Genomic DNA, 16918 nt, shown 5'->3' on the forward strand with positions numbered 1-16918 from the left:
GCTTTCTTTAATCTTAATAATACAATGGGCATAGTAAAACTCGGTTTTATTATGTTTGCCTTGTTCAGTCCTTTATCTGGCCGACTATGGCTCTTATTGTTTGTTTTTTGGTATAAATAGGTAGATCTAGTACGTTGTAGGATTGCGTTAAAACTAATCGCTGTCCACCCTTCCATTGATTGACCAGAAGGGGGTGCCAATGTGCCGCAAACCCTCCATTGACATCAGGGCGGGCGACCAGACGACGTTGAACCTTTTTCTTGTTGTGCAATATCTAATTAAGAATATAAAATATCCTAATATAAAATGCCGCCTCATCGATCATTAACCTGAAACTAAGCCTTGAGAATATTAAGAGGAAATCAGCAAAGTATAGGCTGAATGTGTAGGCCAATTTCTTACATGCGTTTGTTTGTTATTTGTAGGCTAAATATGGACTAGATCCTACTTTTAACACAGTAATTCTGCCAATATTTATCTGTTGTCATTCATAGAATATATTCTGTAGGCCTACAACTAAGTAGGAGGTAGTGGGCCAGTAGTATGCCTGACACAAAAAATAAATAAAAACACCACCAAATCCCTGGTGATTATTATCTGAATCATTATAAAGACACAACATTGCTCTCACCTTTATAGCCTCCTCCGAATTTATTTATGAAATATACAAGATGCACCTTAAAATATGTACAAAATCTCAACATGGTTTCCTATATCAAAAGTGATAAATACAAATCTATAACCAGCTATAAAACCCTGCACTTCTTTTTCAAGTGGGCTAGAAATTCCAAACAGACGTTTCTATTTCAACAAGAGCAATGAGATGTTTCTCGTGGCGATATTTATAAATCAGGCAGGAGTTATTTTAAAAGCACTGCATATAGGCCTGTAGGTTACCTATGTAAACTAATGACCCCATGCCTTCAGAAGCATGTGCAAAACCTCTGTGTGACTCTGTGTGTGTGTGTGTGTGTGTGTGTGTGTGTGTGTGTGTGTGTGTGTGTGTGTGTGTGTGTGTGTGTGTGTGTGTGTGTGTGTGTGTGTGTGTGTGTGTGTGTGTTTCTGTGTCTTTCCTATCACAGATAATGTGCATTTGTGATGTTTGTCCACTGGTGAACCACTAGCAACTGTACATATTAGGGACATTGAAGACATACATTGGTCATCCATCTTTTCTCCTCTGGAAGGAGTGACCCTCTCCTGTGTTCCCTCTCAAGGCTTCCTCCTCGGACTCTATTGGTATACTGTTGGCCTGGGAAGCCCTTTGAGTCTGGAACTGTGATTAAGGGCTATACAAATACAATCCACTTTTTATAAGTTCCCACTTCAGTTTTAGAGACATTTCTAGAAAGCCTTTATATTAGCGTCTTCTGAAACCCCAGCAGAGGAGTGAGTTAAGTGGAACCATTATTCATCTAATCCTGTGGGGACGCAGGGCAACACAAACAAGCATCCCTCAGCAACCCCTCTTCCACGCACACCAAAGCCAAACGACCGGTGATGTCCTTGCCCCAAAGGGACAGAAGGAACAACAGCAACAAAGTCTGGATAGCATCGCCTGAGAAGTGATAACGTGCACTTTTTTTCCGATAAAGACCGCATCCTCATCGTCCTCTTCATCGCCGTCGTCCTCTTCATCGTCGTCGTCCTCCTCCTCCTCCTCCTGACCTCAGCGGCGTCGTCTTCGTCTCAGTCCAGCAGTAACGTGAGTGGCGGCCCCAGAGTGGGGGGGCCCGGGGCCCCCGGCCAGCACCGCCTCACTGGGGCCGCCACTCACTACGACTCACTACTGCCGCCTCAGGCAGTTGTGGTGCGTGCACTCGGCCTGCTCCTCCAGCTCGGGGCAGGGCGTGCCCGCGTTGGCGGGCCGCAGCAGGATGTAGCGGCTGCGGTGGCGGACCCCCCCGCGGGAGCAGGAGCCCAGACAGAGCCCCCAGGAGGACCAGAGCGCCACCTCGCAGTCCAGCGGCGTCTCTGGGGGGGGGGGGGGGGGGGGGGGGGGGGGGGGGGGAGAGGGAGGACGGGAGGTTGAGGCGGCCGGGGGATTCGTTCACGTGCTCAGGGTCGCACAGATGTGATCTTTACCCCTCGGACGGGCAGATCTGAGGACGGTGTGTGTGGAGTGGAGGAGTTGGAACCACACACACTATATACCTAAACACCTCCCTTTCCTTCTCTCTTTCTTGCTTTCTCCTAAGGACTCAATAAGTCGCCCGATAATCATTTCTCATTTAGCAGAGACCCTTTTAAACAAGACAACATGTGGGCAACATCCGGTACAAACATCGTTCTTGAGCAGGTGAAGGTGAGGCCTTCAGACGAGGCCTACAGGCCCACAAATATACCGCAGACATAAGGGCTGGAAGTCAAACACCCTACCCACTAGAGTCAGACCATCCTTCACCCTATCACCCCCCCCCCCCCCCCCCCCTACATATCCATTTTCTTAAACTTTTCATTTTCCTTCCATTTGATCATGTTTTTCCTATGCATTCATATCTTGCTTTATCTGTACAAAGAATAGAATAAATAAATGGAAAACAACATGGAATCAGATAACTATTTCCTAAAGGGAAAACCATCAATACAACAACTTATTCTCGAGTAAAAGTGATGGTATAGGGTTACGTCATAATGATATGAATTTAACTTGGCCCAAATCTGGTCTTAAATGCATGAAAGTATGAAAAAACACAGCATACACTGTAGACATGGACTCAAACGGCCTTATATGGGCGCTCCTCCTGGGCCTACCTGAGAACCTCTGGGGGCTGATGGAGTTGGGCAGGATGTGGTTGGACATGGGGACCTGGCGCGCCGACGAGCGGTCCTGGCGGATGGCCTTGACGGTGGCGATGGGCGGGAGCTCCTTGAGCCGCGGGTAGAAGAAGGAGTTGGCGGGGTGGTGGGGCATCTGGGAGGTGATCTGGAGGGGGGGGGGGGGCAGTAGTCAGGGAGAATCGCTTTCGTCAGACGCTGAGGGGAGAAATGGTGGCTAGCGTAAACGACGACCGCGCCGTGGAAAATAAACAGCGGGCAGCGGGGCGGTCTGTGACGTCAGCGGGGCGGTCTGTGACGTCAGGGGGGGGGGGGGCGCGTCGTACTCTAAACACTTCAGCTCAGACCTGTGGGACGTCCAGCCAGCATTTAAGTGTGTGCGGCGTGCAATCCCAATCCCATATGCGGTGCTACAAAGACAACAGAGAGCTCCCGGTTCAACCTCATTTTCCATGTCGCTTTTTAAAAATGGATATCAAAGCAGGAGCTCCCTTAACGCTGCCTTAAATACACATGAGGGCTGCGGGGCGCCACGGGAGGCGAACCCCCCCACAGCGTGCACCTGCAGCCCCGCTCTACAGGGCGGGCAGGAACCCAGCGGGACGCGCACGGAGAGGCCTGGCTCACCCGCGTGACGTTCTCCACAGGGACGGTCGGGTAGTTGGGAGAGGAGAAGGTGAAGCCGCTGTCGGTCCCGGCATCAAACGGCTGGAGGTCAAGGGTCACTTCCTGTTTCCACTGGCCGCCTTCGCAGAGGCTGAAGCTGTCCACGCCGACGAACCAATCAGGGCTTGGAATCACCTTCACCATCAGCGAGAGCTGTCGTTCGGCCAGAGAGCGGGAGAGAGATATGACTTTAGGCACAAATACGGACATAACAGGCACATAACAAAGCACAAGACGTCAAAACAAATCAGTCACGACTGAAGCACATTCATGGATACATACTTTCCTCTCATAGGGTAATGATGTCATTGTGTGTGTGTGTGTGTGTGTGTGTGTGTGTGTGTGTGTGTGTGTGTGTGTGTGTGTGTGTGTGTGTGTGTGTGTGTGTGTGTGTGTGTGCGTGTGTGTCTGTGCGTGTGTGTGTGTGCTTGTGCGGTGTGTGTGCTTGTGCGGTGTGTGTGAGTGCGTCAGTAAGTTTGCACACTCCCACCTTTTCCTGTGTAGGGTTAAAACTATACTCCCCTCTTCTGCGTGATGGATGTTTCCTGCAAACGGGTTACCTCATCCAGGAAGTTAAACGGGGGTCAGTGTGCACACTGCGGTGGCAGACGCCCAGAAAGCCGCGCATTAAAAGCCTCAGAGGCGCACCAAGCCCCTCTCTAATCACACACCGACCCCACTACCCTGCAGGCCCCCGGTGGTGGGGGCCCCTCAGGGGACGGGCTGAGCTCTGCTCCATGCTGGGGGGGGGGGCGGGGGGGGGGCTGGGGTAGGCTGGCGACGGCCAGGGCTGGGACAAACATCAGAGCGGGACATCTGTTTGGACCATACTAACGGAGACGGGAGCAGGTAGTGGCGATGGGACCTGCTTCCAGCTGGTGATGCATGTTACCCGGAGTTATCCCAGCGGGAGCGAGGAAGAGGCACCGGGAGCGAAGGGAGGGAGAAGAAGAGACCCAACTCTGCTGTTGTATCCATTTTTGAGCGTCTCCACCGACCCCCTCGTCCATCACTTGCCTCCTCCCATCCTTCCTTCTGTTGCCTGTCCTTGTGCTCCTCTCTCGTCTCCTCACAAGGGTTTTCCAAGAAGCGCTCCTGCTATATTCATTGGGCCACTCGTCTACGCTGGCTGTTGGGGAGTCTCTGTCCCCTCTGCACGGCTCTCTACCAGGGTTTACATCGAGAACATTGAGGGTTATGGAGACTAACAGATAGCTCCTTAAGATATAAAACTCCCCCCTTCCCCCTGTTCAAGTACACGTCCCAGGTGGAAAGGAGACGAAAGCCTGACAACCCAACTGTCTGCTTGCCTTTCTCAGTATTCTGGATAATTGCAAACATATTCTAATAAAGTTAGACGGTGCATTGTACTTTGGTGTCTTTTGGCTGCTTTAAATTACATACTTGGCAGTGATAGCTGTTAAGAGAAGGCCAGGGGGATATTCAGATAGGAATCATATGTGGTGGGGATTATTGGTGCATTGCGTATGCATGTCTGGGTTTGTGGACGGAGAAGTGCATGTGTTCGTATTTGTGCGTGCGTGCGTGCGTGCGTGCGTGCGTGCGTGTGTGTGTGTGTGTGTGTGTGTGTGTCTGTCTGTGTGTCTGTGTGTGTGTGTCTGTGTGTGTGTGTGTGTGTGTGTGTGTGTGTGTGTGTGTGTGTGTGTCTGTCTGTGTGTGTGTCTGTGTGTGTCTGTCTGTGTGTGTCTGTCTGTGTGTGTGTCTGTGTGTGTCTGTGTGTGTGTGTCTGTGTGTGTCTTTGTGTGTGTCTGTGTGTGTCTGTGTGTGTGTGTCTGTGTGTGTGTGTGTCTGTGTGTGTCTGTGTGTGTGTGTCTGTGTGTGTCTGTGTGTGTCTGTGTGTGCGTAGGTAGCTGGGGTGGGGTGGGGGGGGGGGAGTTCGGACGGTGGGATCAAGTTGTCAACACATAAGCGCCGTTCACTATGTCATCGTCACGTTCCACACCGGCCCGACGGGTCGCCAAGTCCCGCTCTCTCAGCGCGCTGACGCCGACTGATCTAAAAACAGACGGGCCGGGCGCACAAATGGAAGCAGCAGCATCTCTCCGAGGCCCTGGCCCCGGAGAGGGTCTGTCGGGCTGGTCCAGACACCGCATGGCCGCCGTTCATCCCCTGGCTGGACGCAGGGAGCTGCCCTCCACCGCACTGCTGGAACAACCAATAAACTAATGCAGGTCAGCAAGTCCGTCGGAGCGGTCACACTTCTATTTCCAGGCCTTCCTCCCTCTTCCCTGTCTGCCGCTCCCCCCCATCCCCTGACCTTCCTGAACCGTGGAGTACGTGTGAGCCAGAGGGAAGAACAGGGAGCCAGAGCGCATCGCCAGCACGCCTCTACAGCTGGTCATCCACAAGCTCTGCTGATCCCTGGAGCCTCTCTCCGTCCCTGGAGCCTGGGGGGTCTGAGTGGGGAGTACTCTGCAGGCCGGACACCCCCCCTACCACTGCGTCTCTTATCAGCCTCACTGGTAGCCCTCCAAGCCCAAGGCTGATCGGGCTCCGTTGGAAAAACAGACAAAGGCCCATTCGTAGATCCTCTGCCATGACTGTTGGCACCCGGACAGGCCGGAGCTTCAGGCCTGATTCACAACGCCGAGTTTCCTGTTTGAGTGCGTCCACGAGGTTCTGCTCCAAGCTCCCTCTCAGACGAGGGCAGAACACACAGGACAGACGTGGGCGTCTGCGGCGGTCGGCTTCCAGGGACTGAACTAAAGATAGAGCGAGTGGATCGGTGGAGAGCCGTGATGATGTACTGGGTCAGAGCGGGCTGCAGAATGGGGGGCTCCCAAGAAGGCACTGTCACGTTGACTTGACAGAAGGAGCCATTTAGACTACTGCTGTGTCTGTGTGTGTGTGTGTGTGTGTGTGTGTGTGTGTGTGTGTGTGTGTGTGTGTGTGTGTGTGTGTGTGTGTGTGTGTGTGTGTGTGTGTGTGTGTGTGTGTGTGTGTGTGTGTGTGTGTGTGTGTGAGTGAGTGAGTGAGTTAGAGGAAATTGAAGGAGAGAATGAGAGAGATTTACAGAGAGAGAGAGAGAGAAAGAGTAAAAAAGAGTGAGAGTGCGAGAGAGTGAAAGCATGAGAGCTTGAGAGAGATCAATGAAGAGAGAGAGCCATGGAGAGAGTGAGAGAGAGAGAGAGAGAGAGAGAGAGAGAGAGAGAGAGAGAGAGAGAGAGAGAGAGAGAGAGAGAGAGAGAGCGAGAGAGAGCGAGAGAGAGAGAGAGCCATGGAGAGAGAGAGAGAGCGAGAGAGAGAGAGAGAGAGAGAGAGAGAGAGAGAGAGAGAGAGAGAGAGAGAGAGAAAGAGAGAAAGAGAGAGAGAGAGAGAAAGAGAGAGAGAGCCATGGAGAGAGAGAGAGAGAGAGAGAGAGAGAGAGAGAGAGAGAGAGAGAGAGAGCATGCCAAGGCATTTGTGAACGTGATTTGCTTCGGCATCACGCAGCATAACTCAAATCAAACGACGGTGTCATAGCTCCATTTAGACACGTGTGCAACCGCTGTTTCTGAGCGGCTCAAACCGATGTCCATCATTCACAGCCATCGCAATAAATAAAAGTTGCAAAGTGGAAGTCTGCGGTCCACCGCCGGGCCCAGCACCGGCCCACCCTGACCCCCGTCCCCCCAGCGCTCACCAGCGGGGTACGGGGCTGCATCAGCAGCTCCGTGGAGCTGTGGCTGATGCCGTTGGGGATGCCGGCCGTCCGGTACATGGCCCCCACCGCGCGCCTCTTCCGGGCCTCCTTGGCCTCCTTCACCACCTCCACCGTCAGCCCCAGCTCAGCGAAGCTCTGCACGCCGCCGCCGGCCGCCGCGCCCTCCCGCCACAGCTGGAACCGGCTGTTGTGGGTCACGGCTAACAGGGGGAGGGGGGGGGGGAGAGGGGGGGAGAGAGAGGGGGGAGGGAGAGGGGGGGGGAGAGCGGGGGACAAGACAGTGAATGCAGAGATCGGGTCAAGGCAGATGGAACAATGGTCTCACAGCTCCATTTAGACGTGCGTGCCGTCTCGGATTGGCCCCATTGATATCATTTACAGCCTTCGCAAAAACGGCGATGTTGATCTGTTGAGCTGAGGAGGTAGAGGGGTAACCCCCTCTACCTCCTCTAGGGGTAACCCCCTCTACCTCCTCTAGGGGTAACCCCCTCTACCTCCTCTAGGGGTAGCCCTCTCTACCTCCTCTAGGGGTAACCCCCTCTACCTCCTCTAGGGGTAACCCCCTCTTCCTCCTCTAGGGGTAGCCCTCTCTACCTCCTCTAGGGGTAACCCCCTCTACCTCCTCTAGGGGTAACCTACACTAGGGGTCTGCTACCACCAAGCCGTCCCACCTCACCGAGGTACGAACGCACCTCTGGCCAGACGCCGGAGTCGTCTCGACTCTCTACGTGTTCCCATCTCTCCTTCAAACCCTCTGCCCTTAGAGAGCTGCCGACCCAGGAGAAGCACGTCGCGGCGTCGGGTGACTGCTACATCCTGCCTCCATCTATCACTGATAAAACCTCAGCAGGGCCCGGGAGCACGTAGGAGTCAGCGGTCAGACAGCTGACGGAGAGCGACTCCTCGACAAAACCTCTGCCGGTCCCCTTCTAACCCGCGCCCCAGATGTAGCGCTCAGCCCTTCTTTCCCTTTCCTTTTCTCGGCGAGGGAAAGAAGCAGCGTCTGATTGGGGTTCTAGTTGTTGAAACACAATGAAGACCGCAGCCCCACCAGAGGGGAGCCGGTGGTTTTAAGGGTATTGTAAGGTTAGCCAGCAGCCCGCTGACAGAGGCTCTGATGTTCCTGCCTTACCTCACCGCTCAGCGCTACACACACACAAGTCGCACGAGTTCATACTTAAATGCGCATCTACAACTGTGGCACATGGATTTCCATTGTAGACGCGTACGCTAACACACACACACACACACACACACACACACACACACACGTGCACAGGTTGACCAGCACACTTCACACAGTATCCCCTTTCCCCCAGAACTACTATGACTTATTCCCCTAATTGCATCTCCATCCCACCAGGTTTCCCACCAACGTCAGGACCCTGAAACCCGATCGCACATCCCATCCCATCACCGAAATACATCCATAAATACATCAATTAAAACCCCCTTTCCCACGGCACCACGTTTATCCTTTTCCTTGACAAACTCCATGCCCCGCTTTCCTTCAGGGCCCGACCGCGGTCCCCTCGGGGGCCCCCCGGTCCAACATCCTAATAGAGCCATTACTGGACCATTAAGGGGCCCCAGACCGCGCCGGTTTCGTTAGCCTTGCGCCGTGACAGCCTCCGTTTTCCTCCGGTTTCATCGCCTCTCCCGGGCTCCCAGCGGCCCTCTGTCGCCACATGTGGGGCCCCTGCCCGGGCCCTCAGAGTTCTACTTCTGACGTCTTGAAGGGAGGACCAGCGGGACGTTCCCCGGCCCTGTCGGGGCCCTGTCGGGGCCCTGTCGGGGCCCTGTCGGGGCCCTGCGGGGCCCTCGGCCAGCCGGCCTGCAGCCGAGGGGTCAGTGGAGGAGGAGTAGGGCCGGGAGGCCACAGCCCTCTGGAAGGCTGACAGGGAACGACCGGGAATGCCGGACGGCGGAGGCAAACCGCGACCGCCACGGGGCACAGGACGGCCGACGACGCACACACTGACACACACGAAACACACACACACACACTGACGCACACGAAACACACACACACACACACACTGACGCACACACGAAACACACACACAGACACACACTGACGCACACGCGCACACGAAACACACACACACACTGACGCACACGCCCCCAAGAAAGACACAGACACTGATGCACACGCGCATCACACACACACACACGCGCACACGAAACACACACACACACACACACACACACTGACGCACACGCGCACACATAAAACACGCACTTGAACACACACACACACAAACAAACATCTACATAAACACACACACACACGCTGGAGTTCGCTCAAACAAGCACACTTATATAGATATAAACAACTGTCATCCATCCTATTAACTATGTTTATAGTTTCAAAGAAACTAAATGTGTTTCTCCTCTGTTCAGCGTCTGCTGGCTCTGAGGGGACGGTTTGACCCGGCCTTGCCCTGGCTCTTACCACCCATCTCCACCAGACCCAGAAACCACCGCCGTGCCCCAGTGGTTACCTCCGACCGTCGGAAAGACTGGAGCACTGACACAGACCGACGGAACATGAAAGATGAGGGATGATTTCAAACAGGAGAAACAGCCAAAGAGAGAGAGAGAGAGAGACATAGACGGAGACAGGGAGAGAGAGGGAGAGAGAGAGAGAGAGAGACATAGATAGAGAGAGACATAGAGAGAGAGAGACATAGAGAGAGAGACATAGACGGAGACAGGGAGAGAGAGAGAGAGAGAGAGAGAGAGAGAGAGAGAGAGAGAGAGAGAGAGAGAGAGAGAGAGAGAGAGAGACATAGATGGAGACAGGGAGACAGGCAGAGAGAGAGAGAGACAGGCAGAGAGAGAGCGAGAGCGAGAGAAAGAGAAAGAGAAAGAGAGAGAGAGAGAGAGAGAGAGAGAGAGAGAGAGAGAGAGAGAGAGAGAGAGGGAGAGAGGGAGACAGGGGGAGTGTGGGCCAGCCGGCTTGCGTCATCTGGTAGCATTTAGCCCGGCTCACCGTCTCCGCCTCTTACTGCTTTGCTCATTAACATCCCTCACCCCTGTGTGCGTGTGTGTGTGTGTGTGTGTGTGTGTGTGTGTGTGTGTGTGTGTGTGTGTGTGTGTGTGTGTGTGTGTGTGTGTGTGTGTGTGTGTGTGGCTAAGGGCTGCTGTACTACGGGAAATCAAACCAGCTAAATGTTAAGTTCCAAATAATCACTCACGCAGACACACGCATGCGCACAAACAGAAAGACACACAGACACACAACCAGACACACAGCGTTGACGGGTGAAGGGGGAGAGAGGGCGGACAGCTGGGACAGGGGCTGACCCTGAGGTCAGAGGTCAGGTCAAGCCTATTCTTCTAAACTTGTGCGGAAGATTCAAACTCATCTCGTATTCATCGCTGGGCCACAGCATAAGAACCTCTCAGAACGGACGAGAAAGGTTACAGAACTAACGAAAGAACCAAATAGCTGTGTAAAAACATCGTTAACTGAATTGCATTTAAAAAGGAGGCATCATAAGGAAGATAGATAACTGAAACTGTGTTTTGTGTTTTTAAAACTGACTAAAATTAAAATGTTTCAAAAAAGCAAAACTAAGGATTAAAAAAAAAGCGAAAAATAAGCTTGACAAGCAAACCCACCTTAAAAGATGAACTCAAATTCACTGAATTAAAAAAGTCTAAACTAAATAATACCCATAATAACCTTGATTCAGAGCAAGCCAGCCCCTCTTAACCGTGGACTCATGAGGGCCGCCCTCCGTTAAGCAGGGCAGGCTCGCTACGCCCGCAAAGAGCCCTTCGGCTTCGAGCCCTGGGACCCCCGCTGTGACGCAGCGGGGGGGTGACCCCTCACCTATGAGCTTGGACCACTGGGCCGGCGGGCGGAACATGGGGTACTGCTTGGGGAAGGTCTGGGGGCTCCAGAGACCCGTGAACACCAGGATGTAGGAGGCCGGACCCCTGGCGCTGCAGTCCGTCCCGTCGGTGGGGCTGGGGGGGGCGGCGTGGCCCAGAGAGACCCTCAGCAGCACGGCCATGATTAGCCTCCACAGCCAACCACAGCCCAGACGCTCCGGTGACATCACCTGAGGCGGAGAGAGCAGGGAGGAGCATTAGGTTCAACCCGAGGCGGTCTGACCCGGGAATCATACCTGCCCGTGGTCCCCCTCTACCTCCCAGACCTCCCCCCTACCTCCCAGACCTCCCCCTACCTCCCAGACCTTCCTAACTACCTCCCAGACCTTCCTAACTACCTCCCAGACCTTCCTAACTACCTCCCAGACCTTCCTAACTACCTCCCAGACCTTCCTAACTACCTCCCAGACCTTCCTAACTACCTCCCAGACCTTCCTAACTACCTCCCAGACCTTCCTAACTACCTCCCAGACCTTCCTAACTACCTCCCAGACCTTCCTAACTATCTCCCAGACCTTCCTAACTATCTCCTAGAATTTCCTAACTATCTCCCAGACCTTCCTAACTATCTTATAGACCTTCCTAACTATCTCCTAGACCTTCCTAACTACCTCCCAGACCTTCCTAACTATCTCCCAGACCTTCCTAGCTATCTCCCAGACCTTCCTAACTACCTCCCAGACCTTCCTATCTATCTCCTAGACCTTCCTAACTATCTCCTAGACCTTCCTAACTATCTCCTAGACCTTCCTAACTACCTCCCAGACCTTCCTAACTATCTCCCAGACCTTCCTAACTATCTCCCAGACCTTCCTAACTACCTCCCAGACCTTCCTAACTATCTCCTAGACCTTCCTAACTACCTCCCAGACCTTCCTAACTACCTCCCAGACCTTCCTAACTATCTCCTAGACCTTCCTAACTATCTCCCAGACCTTCCTAACTACCTCCCAGACCTTCCTAACTATCTCCTAGACCTTCCTAACTACCTCCCAGACCTTCCTAACTACCTCCCAGACCTTCCTAACTATCTCCTAGACCTTCCTAACTATCTCCCAGACCTTCCTAACTACCTCCCAGACCTTCCTAACTATCTCCTAGACCTTCCTAACTATCTCCTAGACCTTCCTAACTACCTCCCAGACCTTCCTAACTACCTCCCAGACCTTCCTAACATCTCCCACTATAATAAAACATACATATGCGAAAAAACAACAACTGCCCATTGTAGTTCTTTATCCTGAGAGTGGGTCACAAGACATCCGCCCCAAGGAGAGCCGGCTCCAGCATTGACACTGATCGGGTGCCAAACGAGCTGCAGAGACTATCCTGCAGGTACCTCTGCGCTGAAGTTATATCGCAGACAATAGAGTGAATACACAATGAAACCCTCAACCAGTCTTCAGTTATTAAAAGCCATCCCACTGAAGGAGGCCGAGGCAGACAGGTTGGCCCGGGGCCAGGGCCTAGTCGGAGCGCACTCGTATAGAATCTGTCACCATCGTGGGAATGGCTGGCCCGGAGAGCTCCCTAAATATAAACAAATATAAATGACATCCCTGAGGACAGATGGAGCCTTGAGGCTCTGTTGACCTCCCACTCTGGCCCTCCACCGGCCGCGGTGACCCACTCACAGTGAAACACTCCCAGCTCCCCAATAAAAGACCTTTCCTTCTCATAGTCTTACCTTTAAAGTGAGGCCCATGCATCTGCATGGCCCTCGCAGCACACCCGAACAGCCCCCTATGTACACCCAGGGCTACGCTGGTCCGGATGGAGGCAGGTTTAATTGGTGCGTGCGCCCTAGCGTGCTCAGGCAGGGGATTCTGGCATTTCACTGACTCTGCTGTACGGCCAGGCCGCCGCTCGGCCCGGCTCATCTCCAACACCGGACTGCCAGCGGGAGTTAGCGGACTTTACGACTCTGGGAGGATCGATCCAGGACGGGCCGTCCGTCTGTCCGGCAGCACGCGCTGGCCTCTTCGTTCCCCCGCACCGACCCAGCCCGCAGTCGGCGGGACGCTTCCTGACCACCAATCAGGACCCAGCCCCACCCATCGGCCTCTCCCCCCTGGGGGGTGCCTCTCCCCCCTGGGGGTGCCTCTCCCCCCTGTGGGTGCCTCTCCCCCCTGTGGGTGCCTCTCCCCCCTGGGGGGTGCCTCTCCCCCCTGGGGGGTGCCTCGCTGTGATTTATCGCTCATGGGTCTGGCAGAATTAAAATAACAGAACAACAGCCTGTCCACCTATTCTCAGAACTGTGTGCTGCGATCGAGGGACTCTGTGTCTGTGTGTGTGCGTGTCTGTGTGAGTGCACGTGTGTGTGCACGCACCTGTGAGTGTGTGTGTGTGTGTGTGTGTTTTTCTGTGTGTGTGTGTTTGTGTCTGGTGGGTCACAAGGCATCACACACCTGACTGGCGTCTGTTTGTTTGTATGTCTGTGTTTTTGTGTGTGTGTGTATGGATCCAACACACGTTTTTGTGTGTGTAGATCACAGAGCGATCTCCTCTCTCTCTCTCTCTCTCTCTCTCTCTCTCTCTCTCTCTCTCTCTCTCTCTCTCTCTCTCTCTCTCTCTCTCTCTCTCTCTCTCTCTCTCTCTCTCTCTCTCTCTCTCTCTCTCTCTCTCTCTCTCTCTCCCTCCCTCCCTCCCTCCCTCCCTCCCTCCCTCCCTCCCTCCCTCCCTCCCTCCCTCTCTCTCTCTCTCTCTCTCTCTCTCCCTCCCTCTCTCTCTCTCTCTCTCTCTCTCTCTCTCTCTCTCTCTCTCTCTCTCTCTCTCTCTCTCTCTCTCTCTCTCTCTCTCTCTCTCTCTCTCTCTCTCTCTCTCTCTCTCTGCTCCCGCAGCGAACAAAAAACGTTGCATAAAACCAAGGGCCCGTGTTAGCGATCTAGAATCCATTGGTCATGCCCCTAAAGACAAGCCAAGACGGGGGCTGAAATGAAAACAGTTTTCATTTGAAAATACATTTGGACATTTAGTAGATCTCTGGGCGCTCTGAACCTCAGAGAGATGATCGGATGACATGAGCTGGCAGATCAAAGGCGGGGGGGGGGGGGGGGGCGTGCTCTAAGGTATTTTTACGGTTCACCCTTAAATGCTGCCGTGGTGGTTGATATCAGTTTGGAGAAGAAAGAGACTGGATGATGTACCCAGTGACATAAACGGCTGCGGTGTGGGTGAGAGAGGGAGGGAGGGAGAGAGGGTGAGGGAGAAGGAGTGAGAGAGAGAGTGAGAGAGAGAGAGAGAGAGAGAGAGAGAGAGAGAGAGAGAGAGAGAGAGAGAGTGAGAGAGAGAGAGAGTGAGAGAGAGAGAGAGTGAGAGAGAGAGAGGGTGAGGGAGAGAGAGAGAGAGAGAGAGAGAGAGAGAGAGTGAGAGAGAGAGAGAGTGAGAGAGAGAGAGAGAGAGAGAGGGTGAGGGAGAGAGAGAGAGAGAGAGGATGAGGGAGAGAGGGAGTGAAGAAAGAAGAAGTTGGAGCTGCAGCTATATCGGCTGGGTAACACAAGCTGCAGCGTGGAAATAGACCTCAGCGACGCTGAGGCAGAGAGGTGGAGAGGTGGAGAGGGGGAGAGGGGGAGAGGGGGGAGGTGGAGAGGGGGAGAGGGGGAGAGGTGGAGAGGTGAAGGGTGGAGTGGTGCGCCGGCGTAAATGTTTGTGTTGCGGTCGATGGGCATCGAGTTTAACCGTCTGCATAGCGCAGCTGCCTGAGGCCTCGCTCATAGACTGTAGAACGCACACACACACACACGGACATATACACAAACAAACACACTCACGCACATATATACAGACACACACACACACACACGTGTCCATGCGTGTGTGTGTCGTGTTTTCTGCACGCACACACCCGGGCCCCTCCTATAGCCAGGAGCCCGTCCCCAGCGGGACAGACGTGGAGAGCTACCACGGACACGGCGAACTGGGGGGCCGAGGGCCGGACACTTTGACCAGGGTCCGTGTGGAGGGAGCAGGGCCGCTCTGTGGTCAGGGGCTTTACGAGCCCCTAAAGGAAGAACCAGAGGTCCACTCGGTGCTGAACCTGGCCCGCTGACACCTCCATAACACCGGCCCGGAGACATTTCTGGCGTGCCTCCCCTGACACCGTGAACTTCATTCTGCTCGCTCGACACAGGAGGGGGGCGGAGGGGAAGAATGCGCGCGCAGCATGGGCACAGACAGGCCTTCAGTGTGTCGTCTCGTACAATACGCACACACACACACACACACACACGCACACGCAGTCACGCGCACACGTACGCACACACACACACACACACATACACACACACACACACACGCAGTCACGCGCACACGTACGCACACACACTCTGAAACTCTACTGTAGGGGAAACTGACGGGAGAGAGCGATGTGGTGATTTTTCTTTCTGGCGCTTTGTGAGTCCCCGACACAAGCGACCATAAAACAAAAGGCTCTCAGCTGCTACAAACACACAGGCCTGCTACACAGCGGGAGAGATGTTCACGTTTAACGAGGGGAAATGTCCCGTTGTCCCCTCACGGAGGACCCTGCCTGGTGGAGGATTTGGGATGGCAGGAGGCTGAAGTAAAGATTGAATAAAAATAAATGCAGCCCTTTTTCCTCAATGCCAGGCACGCACACGAATGCACGCAAATGCACACACACAGACGCACGCCATTCACACACACACGCACGTTTGCACACGCACATGCATGCACACACACGTATGGATGCACTGCACACAGTTAAGAGACGCACACACATGACCCACACATGTGAAGTCAAGCAAGCGGTGGATCCAACGCGGAGGAAAGCGGTCAGTGTTGCCTCGAGAGACTAAGGAGGAAGGACACTCCTCACTCCAGAGGTTGGAAGACAGCAAGGCTTTCTTCTCAAGAACAATATGGACTAATCAGAGGCAGACGTGTAGCTGGCCATCTAATCCGCCCGGCGTCAGCCCCCTCGCCCCCATCGTCCCCATGGAAACACACTCACAATACAAAGGGAGACAGTATCATTAGTAACACATGCATATCTTAAGGGATCAATGAATTTCGCTGGGGACACTCATCCTACTCAAAGTATAGGACAGCTCTCCCTTAAAAACTAAACACATGCACCTCTGAACTGGTCACGTTACACAGCTATACACCCATGGTCAATTCCTGATCATTATACATTATACATATACATAATTAAGCCAAATGTTGAAGGCTGAGGGGATGTTTTCTTACCTGGGTTGGAGAGAAGAGAGTGGCAGAGGGCGAGGGGAGAAGTGCACCGGCAGGACCTCTGGGAATAAAGTGCTCCTCCAACTGCCTGGGCTCTGCTCTACTGCTCTCTGTCTCTCTCTCACTCCGTCTCCCTCTCCTTCCCTCTTATGCCGGCTGCCAGTCTCTTTCACACAGGCTTGTGAAACCTTATCGGCATTTATCCCTCACGCTTCTCTCTCTCTCTCTCTCTCTCTCTCTCTCTCTCTCTCTCTCTCTCTCTCTCTCTCTGTCTCTCTCTCTCACCTTCTCTCTCTCTCTCTCTCTCTCTCTGTCTCTGTCTCTCTCTCTCACCTTCTCTCTCTCTCTCTCTGTCTCTGTCTCTCTCTCTCACCTTCTCTCTCTCTCTCTCTGTCTCTCTGTCTCTCTCTCTCTCTCTCTCTCTCTCTCTCTCTCTCTCTCTCTCTCTCTCTGTCTCTCTCTCTCTCCTTCTCTCTCCTCCCTCTCATTGTCCCCCTAGATATCCCCTCCTCTATCTCGCCCTCCGCTTCCTCTCTCCTCCCCCTTTCCCACCCATACCTCTCCTTGTATGGAAAGACATTGAGTAGCCCCCCCCCCTCTTTCTGTCAGTCTCTCTCGCTCATTCTCTCTCTCTCTCTCTCTCTCTCTCTCTCTCTCTCTCTCTCTCTCGCCTGCTGGCTCTCCACCTCTCACCCTCTC

The 16918-nt window shown here is 53.8% G+C and overlaps 1 protein-coding gene across 1 annotated transcript; it reads right to left on the reverse strand.

Annotated features, from left to right (window-relative positions):
- Positions 1-627: 627 nt before the first annotated feature.
- spon2a (spondin 2a, extracellular matrix protein) lies at positions 628-16480 on the reverse strand. Its single transcript, XM_030368795.1, has 6 exons — positions 16223-16480; positions 10950-11181; positions 7088-7308; positions 3406-3597; positions 2755-2926; positions 628-1974 (listed from the first exon to the last, which is right to left on the reverse strand). Exons 2-6 carry the CDS (start codon positions 11176-11178, stop codon positions 1787-1789), a joined length of 1002 nt encoding a protein of 333 aa, XP_030224655.1. The 5' UTR covers positions 11179-11181; positions 16223-16480; the 3' UTR covers positions 628-1786.
- Between the last annotated feature and the right edge of the window lie 438 nt (positions 16481-16918).

The sequence above is a fragment of the Gadus morhua genome, chromosome 10, assembly GCF_902167405.1.
Source record: "Gadus morhua chromosome 10, gadMor3.0, whole genome shotgun sequence".
In the NCBI taxonomy this organism is placed as follows: Eukaryota; Metazoa; Chordata; class Actinopteri; order Gadiformes; family Gadidae; genus Gadus; species Gadus morhua.